The sequence below is a fragment of the Balaenoptera ricei genome, chromosome 3, assembly GCF_028023285.1.
Source record: "Balaenoptera ricei isolate mBalRic1 chromosome 3, mBalRic1.hap2, whole genome shotgun sequence".
Classification (NCBI taxonomy): domain Eukaryota; kingdom Metazoa; phylum Chordata; class Mammalia; order Artiodactyla; family Balaenopteridae; genus Balaenoptera; species Balaenoptera ricei.
The window spans coordinates 84,704-97,949 of record NC_082641.1 but is presented as its reverse complement, the minus strand read 5'-3'; the positions used below and the strand labels follow the sequence as shown (position 1 = coordinate 97,949).

The 13,246-nt window shown below is 56.6% G+C and overlaps 1 protein-coding gene across 1 annotated transcript in view; it reads right to left on the bottom strand.

Annotated features, from left to right (window-relative positions):
• The window catches only part of AHRR (aryl hydrocarbon receptor repressor), a 74,580-nt gene that overhangs the window by 51,876 nt on the left and 9,458 nt on the right, over positions 1-13,246 (bottom strand). The window contains exon 3 of the mRNA XM_059916041.1: positions 5,803-5,984. Within this exon, the coding sequence (XP_059772024.1) occupies positions 5,803-5,984 (182 nt within the window). The remainder of the gene's footprint in view (positions 1-5,802; positions 5,985-13,246) is intronic.

Here is a 13,246-nt window from a genome sequence, read left to right as displayed (position 1 = left end):
TGGAGCCTCTGTGCAGGCGGGGAGAAGGCTCACACTGGAAATACTTTTAGAGATTTAACTGTTTTGACTGAAAGGCACTAAATGACCCAGAAGGGACCAGGAAAGTCTGGGGCCACACCCAGTCCATCCAGGGGCAGCGAGAGAAAAATCAGTTGTTTTCTGTGTCCTGGGGCGGGGGACACGTGTCCTGAGGAGGATGCAGGTACCAGGAGAAAGTGAACGAATGAGTGAATGAACCAAGAGCCTGCCCCTCCCCTGGGCCAGACTCACCTTTCAGAGGTAATTAAGAGATGATGGGGGAAATAAAACCAGCACAAAACGATCCAGGTGATCTTTCTGCACAATGGCTCTGCAGGGGCCTGCCTGGGGCCTGGGGTAAGAGGCAGGTGTGCACACAGCAGGGCCGGCTCCCTCCCCTGAAGGCCCTGACACAACCCAAGACAAGTGTATCTTTGCTGGAAATGCCCCGGGGAGGCTGTCTTCCAGAAAGTGTCAGTGATAGAGGGAAGGGGGCTCCGGCAGCTGAAGGGCTGGAAAGTAAATGCAGCAACGACGCAAATCCAATCCCTGGCGGGAAGGAATCCACCAAACACTCCACGTGAAGAGAGAAAAATCAGGTCCCAAACCTCCCTCCCCATCACATCATCACAGGGGTCTCGGCCGCTTTGACAAAACCCCACACTCAGCAGAGCTTTACTTCCTCACAGCTCTGAGGCCAGGAGCCCAAGCTCAGCGTCCAGCGAGGGCTCTTCTGCTTACAGACGGCCGCCTCCTCACTCTGTCCCATGAGACCTCGGCCACAGGGGACAGGAGAGGAGAGGGCCCTCTGGTGCCTCCTCTTATGTGGACGCTAACCCTCCGGGATCAGGGCCCCACCTCGTGACCACTTCCTACCCTAATTACCTCCTCTTAGGCCCCATCTCCAACACGGCCACACTCGGGGTAGGGCTCAACATATGCCTTTGTGGGGGACGCAGACATTCTGTCCATGACAGGGCTCATCAGGGGAGGACAACTCTTCAGTGAAAGCTGAAAACCGGTACAATTTAGCTTAATAATCGCATACACTTCCCTCCTGGGTTACAGGATTGCTAAGTCTCAAGGAGCATTTCACCTCTGACCTGCTAAGGAGCACTGCATCCTGTGTGGGGTCCCGGACACATCTCATGATGTGAGGGCTTCTGGACCTCCCCACTGGGTGGGGGTGAAGCAGACCCGTCCAGCCCAGGTGAGCCAGGGGCCAGGATCGACCCCATCACAGAGGGTGCAAGTGGACAGAGGCCCAGATCCAGGCCAGGGTGCACAGTGTAGCGGGGGCAGCGGCCTTTCAGAGTGGAAATCTCCAGATTTTCATGGGAAGCTGGAATCGTGCTCTTCCTTCCCTTCTTGCCTGCTGAGACTGTCCCCTCCCTCTGTTGATCTCCCCGACAATCCTGCCTGCAGGCCACGCATCAGGCCTGGGTGAACCGCAGGCCCTTGGTCATCTCCACGCTGGTCCCCACTCTGGGCGCTTGAACCCCAGACCCAGCGAGTCTCGCAGCTGGGCCGACGCCGTGGTGCAGACCGCTGCTGGGACCTCACATCCTGGGCCACATGTCCTGGAAGGAACCCATCTCTGGTCCCCCTCAGTGTCCTTCATGTTCTCCACTCACCCACCCTCCCTCCCTTTTCTTTTATCGACCCCCAATTTCCCCTCTTTAGAATGGTGAAATTTGCAAGAATGGAAAATCCCTCTCTTTGGCACAAGCAGACGGTTTGTAACTTAGAAGCACCAGCCCTCAGTCTATGCAAAAACCAAATAAATTAATTAAATAAGCCCACTGCTTTTTAAAAATTCATGAAAGTCAACACCAACACAAACATTACAAGCAAATTTTCAGGCCATTATTGCCCTTGGAGGTTGGAACTTTCCAGTTCATGTCCTTCCCGAAGGTGACTTTTTATGGAAGCTTTAATGAAATTAGTTTATCCGTTTCTGAGTCAGGAAGCACAGATTAAGATCCAATTTTTATAGCTTGACTTTTTTCTAGCTATGCAGAGGAAATGAATTCAGGAAAATATTTAGAATTTCCCCTAAAATGTACAGCTTGAGGGGGATTACAAACTTGGGAATCCTTGGGAGAAAGGTGTGATGGAGAAACCAAACTCATGAGCTCACCCCACTGTGACCGGCAGGGCTGCCCCCTGCAGCTCGAGGGCTCAGCAGACCTGACGGGCACCCCCTGCCTCGGGGGGGGGGGGGTGGGATTGGCTGTAATGTGGGAAAAGCACTCTGCTCCTGGTCAAGAAGAACCATGGGTTCAGGTGGACACCTGGACAGACGCCTGAACTCCTGGAAACAGCAAAACTGAAGCCTTTCCAAGACTACCAACCCTGGTGTGGCCAGGCACAGCTGGACCTGAGGAAGTGACGAGAGAGGAAGAGACCAGTCCCTACTAATGTGCCACATGCAGCTGGATGCTTCTGGGGGAGGAAGGTGACAGAAACCCCCCCTGGGCAGCTCCAGAGCTGGCCTAAGCTGTCCAACAGGTCACTGTGAAAGCCCAGGGCATGGGGAACCCCAGGCACAGGGATGGAGACCCCAGCATGGAGATGGAGACCCCAGTATGGGAGATGGAGACCCCAGAATGGGAGATGGAGACCCCAGTATGGAGATGGAGATCCCAGCATGGGGATGGAGACCCCAGTATGGAGATGGAGACCCAGGCACAGTGATGGGGACCCAGAATAGGAATGGGGCCCCCAGCATGGGAAATGGAGACTCCAGTATGGAGATGGGGAACCCAGTATGGGAGATGGAGACCCCAGCATGGGAGATGGAGACCCCAGCACGCGGATGGAGACCCTCGCATGGGGAGAGCTGGCATCAGGAGCCAGGGTCTGATAGTTTCCGAAGGCTGGGCTGTGAGTCCCCAGCACTTCCCGGGCTGTCCCAGAGCCCTCCTGCCATCCCTTCACGGAACTCTCTCCGCTTCATGAGCACAGCCCTCAGTACCCCAGCCTGGGCGCTGCCATCTCTACTTTTCTGATTTCAGAGGCGTCGGCTCCTCAAGAGATGGAATTCCTGCTGCTCCTTCAGCGTTTTCCAAAGCCGGCTCCCGGGGCCCCACAGGCTGCTCCCTGCCGACCACACGTTTTAGACTGTGTGTGTTTGCATGTCCTGCACTTATCTGGAAGCCAGTGATGCTTCAACAGTCACCTGAGCAACCTGCACCAGCGACCTGGCAGCACCGGCAGGGCCTGGGTTCCAGGATGAGGACCCTGGACTCCACACCAAGACCACAGCAGTGCTGAAATGATTGTCTTTGCTGTTTTACACATTTGAGTTTTTCCTACCTAAAAAATTGACGCATTTCAGTAAGACTTTGGAAACCTGGAAAGCAAAACACAACTCCTGTAACCACGTCTCAGAGATAAATGCTGCTAACGATTCTGTGTGTCAGTTCCAGTGGGGGCTCGGGCGGGGTCTGCGGATGTCCCCACTGCAGGGCTTCCTTCGGCAAGGTGCAGGGCCCTCCCCATTGCCCCCACAGCAGGGCCCCTGTAGGACAGAGACCCTCCCCCGGAGGGACACAAGGAGGGCCTGAGAGGCCTGAAGGCCTGACCCCAAGTCAGAAAGCTGGTCACAGCCCCTGGTCTCCTTGAAGCCCCCGAGGACATGGCGTCCAGCTGTCAGCCCACTGCTGACCTGGAATTACGTGCCCTGGACCCCACTCGGGAGATGCCACTGGCCGGTGGTATTGATTTTTAATTTTAAAGTAGTATAATTCAAAGCCACTTTAGGGGCTGTCACTTTCAACTTCCACTCGGAACAGAGGAGCTGGGAAGAGCGGCTGCCCACCTCACACAAAGCACCACACAATCCGTGAACTTCCCCGTTTTCCTGAGCCCATCGGAGAGCCAAGTCCCGGGGCAACGGTAACCCGAAATCCAGGGAAATACAGGCGCTTTCGGGGAGGGACAGGACACCGTGGGAACGAGAAGGACTCGGACAAAATTCAGGCCCAGTCCTGAGCGTGGGCCAGTGGGATATGCAGGACCCCTGGAGGCGGCAGAGGTTTGGAGACGGGGTCTGCAGGGGCCTCGCAGCCGCCCACAGGGAAAAGGGGGCTTGCAGGGGGAGGGCGCCAAGCCCCAGCACCGAGGGCCTGATGAGGTCCCGGTGCCACTGGGGGAGGAAGAGAAAACCCCTCTGCCCCGGGGAGGGGGCCCAGACCACAGCTGGGGAGGCTGGGGTGCCGAGGAGGCCCCACCCCAGATGCAGGAATGCAGCAGCAAGGGTCCCTTAGACGGCTCCTTGAGGGGGCTGCCTCTGTGTGGCCTGCAGACCACACCCGCCCCCTCGCCTCCTCCTGGAAGCCCACCAGCCTGCACAACCCTCCTGGTGACCCCCCGCGGCACCCATCATTCTCCGCCGTCTTCCAAACCTACTTTTCCAGAAATGTTTCATGAGCTTGGGCCTCCAGCCATGGGGGGTCTGGGTGATGGACACCCAGTAAAAGAGCACGATTTACCAGGGGGACGGACCTGGGCTGGGCACTGGGTGAACCCCAGGCCAGGCTGTCAAAGCTCAGCCCACGAACCTGTGGGGGGAATGGACACAGGCAGGTGTCACAGGGTGCAGGGACGCCGCCCGCCCCCAGGACCAAGCCCGGCTGTGCAGACACAGAGCCCTGTGAGCTGGGCCTTCCCCCGGAGGCAGAACGGCTTTCCACGAGGGACAGCTTGACACACTCAGGTCTGCACCACCAACGAGGGTCCGCGCCCCAGAGCAGGGCAGAACACAGGTGAGGGGCCCGGGGTCCTGCGGGGTCAGACAGAGGCTGCAGGGAGCCAAGACCCCTGTGCGGAGCTCTCACACAGAGGGGTCTCTCAGAGGCCAGCAGCGGCAGGAGGGTCTGGGGTTCCTGCTCCATGAGAGGAAGTGAAGGCCACGGTGGGCCCTTTGGAGGGGCTGGTCGGCGCTGGCCCAGCTGGAGGGCACAGCGGGTGCAGCTGCTGGCGGTCCCTGGAGGGTCAGGGTGGAAGGCAGGCTGAGTCCTTAGGAAAGCTGCCCCCCCCCCTCCCGGGGCCGAGAAAGCCAGCAAGGCGCGGAGGCTGTCACGCCTCAGACACGTCGGAGTCACATGGCTTCCCGGGCCCAGCAGCAGGGCCGGGCAGCGGCACGGGCCTGGGTCCCCGTGGTTGCAGGGCTGCAGCCTCATCAGCTGGCCACGCTCACCACACCCCAAGGGGGGTTTTGGCCGCGGGAGGCTGTCCCACCGCCTTGAGACAGAGCATGAACTCAGTAGCCCTACCACCGGCTACTGTCCACGCCTGCCCACCCTCAACACTTATCCTACCTGCTCCCAAAGACATGTAACAAATTCAGGATTTTGTAAGAAGCTCAGACGTAACTGAGGGGTGATGGCAGCAGTCCCAGGTCTGAAGCAGAGTGGTGACAACCACGTTTCTTCCTCAGGAGCTCAGCTAGGCCACATGCAGAGTAAGGCTTGGCCTGGGGCACTGGATGTGGGCAAGTACCCAGAGCTACTGCAAGGGTCCCACACAACAGGCACCCCCGTGCAGAGGGGGGCCGGTGCCTGGCCGGAGCTCCCAGCATCCCCAGGGCCCTGGGGCAGGTGAGGCCAAGCAGGGCGAGGTCTGGCCCCAGCCCCTTCCCCCAGAGCCACTCGTGTCAGTCTGCATTCAGCGCTCCGCCTCTAAATGGTTCCCCAGGATAAGAGGCGCCAACCGGCTGATCCCAGCAAAGCTGGGTGGGACCCAGGTGAGGTCCAGGTGGGCACAGGTTGAGAGTCCTACCTTGGAAGAAGCTCTTCACCCGGAGGTAACTGACGCTGAGGCGCAGGACCGAAAGCTTGTCCAGCTTAGAGATGATGTCGGGTGGCAGTGGCAGCAGGCTGGCTAGGTGGTCCAGCTCGGCGTTGAGGCGATCCCGGTGTCTCTTGGAAGGGTTCGACTTCTCGGCGCCCATGGCGGGCCTCCTGTGGGGAAAGATCGCCGTCAGACTGGGACTCCCAGGCTGAAAGCCGTCCCAGGCGGTGACCTCAGGAGGAGCAATCAGCCTCAAAATGCAGCCGCCAGGGGAAAACGTGCCCATCCCCGAAGATGCGCAAACTAAAGCATCGGCCGCGCCAACCACGCCAGCCACTGGACCGCAGTACTGGAAGGAAGCAGAGAGCCAGGGAGCGGGCAGCAGGAGAGCTGTGTGACCCCAGCACGCTTTCTGGCCTCTCTGTGCCAACTCCCCCGAGGTGGCAGAAGGACACTGGCTCTGGCCGCACTGCTCACCTCTCTTGGCGTGCCTCGAGGGCCCTCAGTCCAGGTGTAAGCGGCCCCTCCGGGCCTCAGTTTCCCACTACACAGCAGGGCTGAGAGGTTCTGAGGCGAAGATGATCGAGGCGGCCTCCCACCCGCCCCTCCGAGGCCCCGAAGTGCGGCGGCCAGGGCCCCGCCACAGGCCCGCTCCCCCCACAGAGGGAGCGGCCCCTGCCCAGGCTTCCCCGCCCACCACGACCCCACTCATCGACCCTCTCAACCCCGGGAGGATGGTGCCCTCCCCAGCCCTGCTCCTACCTCGCTCAAACTCGACTCCTAAGCCTCCTTCCTAGAAAGCAAAGCCAGGATGGCTGGGGAGGGGCCGCTGCGCCAGGGCCTGCCCCTCCCTGGGTCGGGGGCTGCCAGGTCGGAGGACTCCTGCTGTTCTTGGGGGCTCGGTACTCTTTGGTCCGGAAGTTCCCATTTTTCTACCGTGTTCGATCCTACGTACGTCGAAAGCTGCCTTACGCAACCCTTTCTGTCAGAAGCCCCAGGGCTCACCCCCAACCCATGCTGTCGGCACCGAGGCCACACAAAACCACACAAGAGCTGCAGCGCCAATCCCAGAAGTGACTTCTTTCTTTTAATGGAGATGTAATTCACATAACATAAAACTGTTTTAAAGTTTTGGCATTTACTACACTCACAGTGCTGTCAACTTCTATCAAGCTCCAAAATATTTTCTTCACCCCCAAGTCACCCCCCCTCCCGCCCCACTAAGCAGTTTCTCTCATCTTCCCCTCCTCTCAGCCCCTGGCGGCCACAATCGCTTTCTGTCTCCCCAGGTTTGCCCGTTCTAGACACTTTGTGTAAATGGAATCAGACTTTGCGTGCCTGGCCTCCTTCACTGGCCATCAGGCGTCAAGGTTCATCCACGGCACAGCCCGGGTGGAGCTTCACCCCTTTGCACGGCTGTGCTCTACAGCCTGGACCGACGCACCTGTTCAGCTGTTCACCAGCCCACGGGCGCTTGCCTTGCTTCCACTTTACGCGCATTGTAAAGCCTGCAGCCATGAACTTCGAGTTCACATTTCTGCTTGAACATGTGCTTTCGGTTCTCTTGGGTACACGCCTAAGAGCGGAACAACCGGCTTAACCCAGTGGTTCTAGGTGTAACTTTGAGAGGAGCTGCCAGACTGTCCTCCACAGCCACACTCCGCAGCCTCGCCGGCACTTGCTATTTTCCTTTTTTAAAATAAGAGCCATTCTCATAGGTGTAAAGCAGTATCTCATTGTGGTTTGATTGGCATTTCCTTAATGACCAGTAAAGTCAAGCATCTTTTCACGTGTTTGTCGGCCATCTCTTTATCTTCTTTGGAGAAATGTCTACTCAAGTCCTTTGCCCACTTTCAAATTGGGTTGTTTGTTTTTCTGTTCTTGAGTTGTAGGAAATCTTTATATATTCAGGATACTAGATCCTTAACAGACATACAATTTGCAATTATTTTCTCCCATTCTCTGGTTATCTTGCCGCTTTCTGCTGTTTCTTTTTTATTTTTTTTCCCTCCGTGAGGCACCTACACCAACATTACTCATGCTGCTAGCCAAAATTTAAAGAGCCAGGAGGCCTGGGGAGACTGAGCCAGACCCCGTGTGGACCGGCACTTGACGGCCAGAGGAGAGGCCCACCCAGGAGTGAAAGACACTCAAAGTCGCCCCAGAAAACAAGGTAGCGCTGAGAGCAGGTGTGGGGGCCAGAGAAGGGGAGAGGGTGGCCTGGCTCAAATCTCACCTCTGGGTAGAGCTGTGGGGAGCAGTCGCCCCTCCCAGCCCACATGTGCCTGGGATGGGATGAGCCGTGACTGCCCCCACCCCGCACCCCCGAGGGGCACCTGGGGGGACACTCGCAACTGAAGAAACAGGTGCTGGAAAAGCTCTAGTCCTTCCAGCTTTCTCAGACCACCTGGCTGTCCCTCCACGCAGCCCCCCCTCCAGTTCCGGGGGCCAGGGCAGGGACCTCCCCGCCCCCACCAGGTGGGTGAGAGGGGCCACGGGGAGGGAAACGCCCCCCTGAGCTGGCCTCTGGCTCAAGCCCGGGGCCACAGGGAGGAAGCCCCGACTCCCCAGGGTGGAGACGCGGCAGGAGGTGAGGGGACAAGGACCACCGCCACGGGAGGCGCCTGGCCACTCGCTGGCAGGAGGTTTATGAGGGAAGCCAGAAACATGACACACCTGGGACAAGTCCAACAGAAGACATTCCAGACGCCTAAACTGAGACTATAAAACAGTGCTGAGAAAAACTTAAAGAGACATAAACAAACAGAAAGGCACACCATGTACATAGCCTGTAGGACTCAATATTGTTAAGACTGTGCTACTCCCCCAGACGGATCCATGGGCTCAATGGAGCCCCAACTGAAATTCCAACAGGACTTTTTACAGAAATGACAGGGAGTCTAGACTTTACATGGACACGCAGAGGACAGAGAATAGCCAATGAGAGGGCAAAGTTGGAGGACTTGCCTGACTGACTAGAAGCCTCTCTGAAGCTGCAATGTTCCGAACGGTTTGGTATTAGAGAAAAGATGGAAACAGAGATCAATGGAACAGAATAGAGAGCCGAGAAACAGACTCACGTATTTTTGGTCAATTCATTTGACACAGATACTGAGGCAATTCAATAGGGAAAGAAAGTCTTTTCAATAAATGGTGCTAATCAACTGGACAGCCATGAAAACAAGGAAACATCAGCCCTTACCTCACACAATACCTGAAATTAGCTCAAAATAGATCATAGACCTAAGTCTAAAATGTACCATGAAAGTTTACAAGAAAATACACGAGAAAATCTTTGAGACCTCAGAGTAGTCCTGGGACTCTTAGGACACACACTAAAAAAAAAACTTGTGAAAGAAAAAAATGATAAATTGATCTTTTTCAAAAATTTTTAATTGTCTTTGAAAGTCACCATTAAGAAAATGAAAAGGGGAGGCATAGATTGGTTAAAAATATTCACAACAAGAGCCTGTATCCAGAATATGTAAAGAAGTTTTACAATTCAACAAGAAGACAAACAGCCCAATAAGAAGGTAGGCAAATTATTTAGAAAACTCTTCACCAAAGAAGCTGTATGGACGGCAAATTAGCACATGAAAGGATATCAACACCATTAGTCACTAGGGAAACGCAAATTAAAACCATGGTGAGCTACCACCACAACCCATCGGAGGGGCTGAAACCAAGACTGACACCCCAGGCATCGCTGAGAACGTAGAGGAATCACACGCTCAGCTGCCAGGAATGTAAACGGTGCAGCTGCTTTCGAAAATGGTCTGGTGGTTTCTTAAAAACTCAAACCCTCCTCTGCTGTATATGTGACCCACAATCTTACTCCTAGGTGTTTACCCAAGAGAAATGAAAACGTTACATCCAAAGACCCGTATGTAAACATTCACAGCAGCTTTATTCGTGATACCCCAACCTGGGAACCACCCAAATGTCCACCTGAGATGACTAAACACACGTGGTTCATCCACACAACGGGCACCACTCGGCGTAAGAAGGACACACTCGGCACACAAACCACGGAGGATCCGACATCATCTTGACAAGGGAGAGAAGCCCCACACGGTGTAGGGTCCCATTTATAGAAAATTCCAGGAAATGCAAACCAGCCTACCGGACAGGAGCGCAGGCAAGGTCGCCTGGGACGAGGCTACCGGAGGAGGGACAAGGGCACAAGGAACCTTCGGATGTGATGGGAGTGTCTGTGACCTCGGCTTCGGCAACGTTTCTCGGGTGATCACACGTCTCAAAACCAATCAGACTGTGCACTGTAAGTCCGCGCAGCTCTGCGTGCTTCAGTCGCAGCCCAGGCGAGACCAAAAGTGCGAACGAGGGGGGAGCCGCGCTGCTCACACACCTCTGAGCTCAAGGTGCCGGTCCGCGGTGCAGGGACCCGCCGCTGCGGTCACGCCCCAGCCCTGCTTCCCTCCAGCGCAGGTCCAGCCCTGAGGGCCTGGCAGGGGGCAGGTTCTACCCTGGGGTTCTAGCAGGTTCCATGCATCACAGGCTCGCGGCTTTCACGGCCCACCCACGGAGGATGGGGCCAGACCACAGTCCACAGCCCTCGGCGAGGCGAGGGGGCAGTACTGAAGCTGGCCCGTGGGGCTCACACCCCAGGAGGGGCCGTGGGCCCAGGCACCCGCACATGTGCACACCGCCGGCAGCTCCTCTGGCCTTTGCGATGCACAGACGCTGGCACTCAGACAAGCCGGCACGGCCACGTCCCCCAGAGGGTCCACAGGCACAGCCAGGGGAGTGGGTTCAAGTCACTCCACTGTCGTTCACTGCCCCTCAAATCACAAGTCTAGATGCCCAATGCCATTACAAATCGGCGAGGAAAACACTGATTATCGAATAGAAGTATTAGGAACAACCAGTGGCCACAGGGGAAAAGAGAGAGGTTCAGACCACACACCTTACACCAGGAAAAATTCCGAGTGCTCAAAATTTAAATATATATATTAAGGAATCCAAAAAATTTAGACGAAATCCTGGGAAAATTCTCATAAACTTGAAGCAGGGAAGATCTTTCCAATTGTGACATAAAATTAATTAGCCACACAAAGTAAAAGATGAATAAATTCAACTTCATAAAAATTAAATGCTTTCTGCACTGCAAAGAACACCACAAGTAAAATAAAAACTGGGGAAAGGTATGTGAAATACATTTAAGAATTAGTCTCCCCAATGTACAACAAGCTCTTACAAATCAAGAAGCAAAAACATAAACAATACAATAGAAAAATTATCAAAAGTTGTCAACACAGACAGTTCACAGAAAAGGAAATACAGTGGCTGCTAAGCCTCACGTATGAGAAGAACACGCAAATTCACCAAAGTCTGAGGCGCACCGTGTGCCCGGCAGGGCACGCCTCCAGTGCCGGCCAGTTTGGCGACACCTATGAAATCACAAATGCCACACTCTTGGCCTGAGCAATCCCACTTGCAAGAATGCATACGCCTGTTGGGTCTGGCCTTGATTTACCTGCTTGCAAGCTAGTAACCTGCTGCTGTTCACGGGTCCTGGCAGAAGGCGTGAGCCTCCACGGTCAAAGACAGGAAACTTACTGCTCACAGCATGGCAGGCAGCGCGAGCCTCTGTATGCATCACTGACCCCAAGTCTGTGAGGGTGACACAGAAGGGGCCAGGCAGGGGCTGCGGGCGCAGGGTTTGTGTCAAAGCCGAGGAATCCACCACTGTCACAGTAAACAGTTAACAAGCCTGCTCAGGCCCGCGAGGGAACGGCCAGCACACAGCCACGGCGGTGGCCTCTCCAACTACGAGCACGAGTCCGACACCAGGCACGAAGTCACTCAGCGCAGCGGCGCCTGTGAGCCAGTCGGAACGGACGCTGGCGGAGGGCTAGTGACAACAAAGCACGGTGTGCCCCGCACAGCTGGACAAGGAACCCATGAGGGACAGTGTCGAAGGTGCACGGCCGTGTGTGCGGACGTGGCCCCTTGTGCACAGAGGCAGGGAGCTCCTGTGCTGCACACCGTGTTCGCTGACTTGTGCGTTAATGCTCTCAGCCCCCCAGATCCCGGTGTACACAGCACTCCCCAGATCCCGGTGTACACAGCCCCCCAGATCCCCGTGTACACAGCCCCCAGATCCCGGTGTACGCAGCCCCCCAGATCCCGGTGTACACAGCCCCCCAGATCCCCATGTACACAGCCACCCAGATCCCGGTGTACACAGCACTCCCCAGATCCTGGTGTACACAGCCCCCCAGATCCCCGTGCACACAGCCCCCAGATCCCAGTGTACACAGCCCCCAGATCCCGGTGTAAGCAGCCCCCCAGATCCCGGTGTACACAGCCCCCCAGATTCCCATGTACACAGCCCCCCAGATCCCGGTGTACACAGCCCCCCAGATCCCGGTGTACACAGCACTCCCCAGATCCCGGTGTACACAGCCCCCCAGATCCCGGTGTAAGCAGCCCCTCAGATCCCGGTGTACACAGCCCCCCAGATCCCGGTGTACACAGCCCCCAGATCCCGGTGTACACAGCCCCCCAGATCCCGGTGTAAGCAGCCCCCCAGATCCCGGTGTAAGCAGCCCCCCAGATCCCGGTGTACACAGCCCCCCAGATCCCGGTGTACACAGCCCCCAGATCCTGGTGTACGCAGCCCCTCAGATCCTGGTGTACACAGCCCCCCAGATCCTGGTGTACACAGCTGCCTCTCCAGGTACTTCTTTCCTTATTTAAGGTGACAAATGTTCTCACCAGAACAAATGAGCTCAGGACATAGTCCCCCCGCACCACCTCCTCCTGGTGCATAGCTCTGCCCCCCGCACCTGCCCCCTCTCACCTGCAGACCAGGCTGAACACTTCCCCCAGCACCCTAGCTCCATCCCAAGGCCCACAGCGGCCACACAAGTGACTCAGGTGACAACCACTTTCCAAAGTCCAGCCTCACCAGCCTTTGACACCCATCCTTGGGACTGGAGGTGCCCGCATTCCTGTCGACCTCTCATGGGGTCCTGCAGCCCCTGGGGGCCTGGAGGGTGGCCTGGGTCCCAGAAACCCAGATCCCCACATAGACACTACTGCAGGTGCACACACACACACGCCCACACCCAGACAGGGCTGTGTTACACACATGAAGCTACATCACACATTCACACATCTGTATTACACACACACAGAGGCTCACACACACACACACACACACACACACACACACACACACACACACACAGCCCCAGCCATGGTGGACACACCACAGGACCTGTCCCAGGACGGACGCAGCCCTGGGCTCTGGGAGCCGCTCTCTGCAGACCAGTTCCGTGACTGCAGGCCACCCGCTTCATGGCCCCTAGCCCCACTGGCCAGCCACGGGCAGGTGGGGGATGTGAGCGTGGTGCTGTGTCCCGGGGCTGGCGGGGGCCGTGCCTGGGGTTCCCTTCCCCCACCCCAC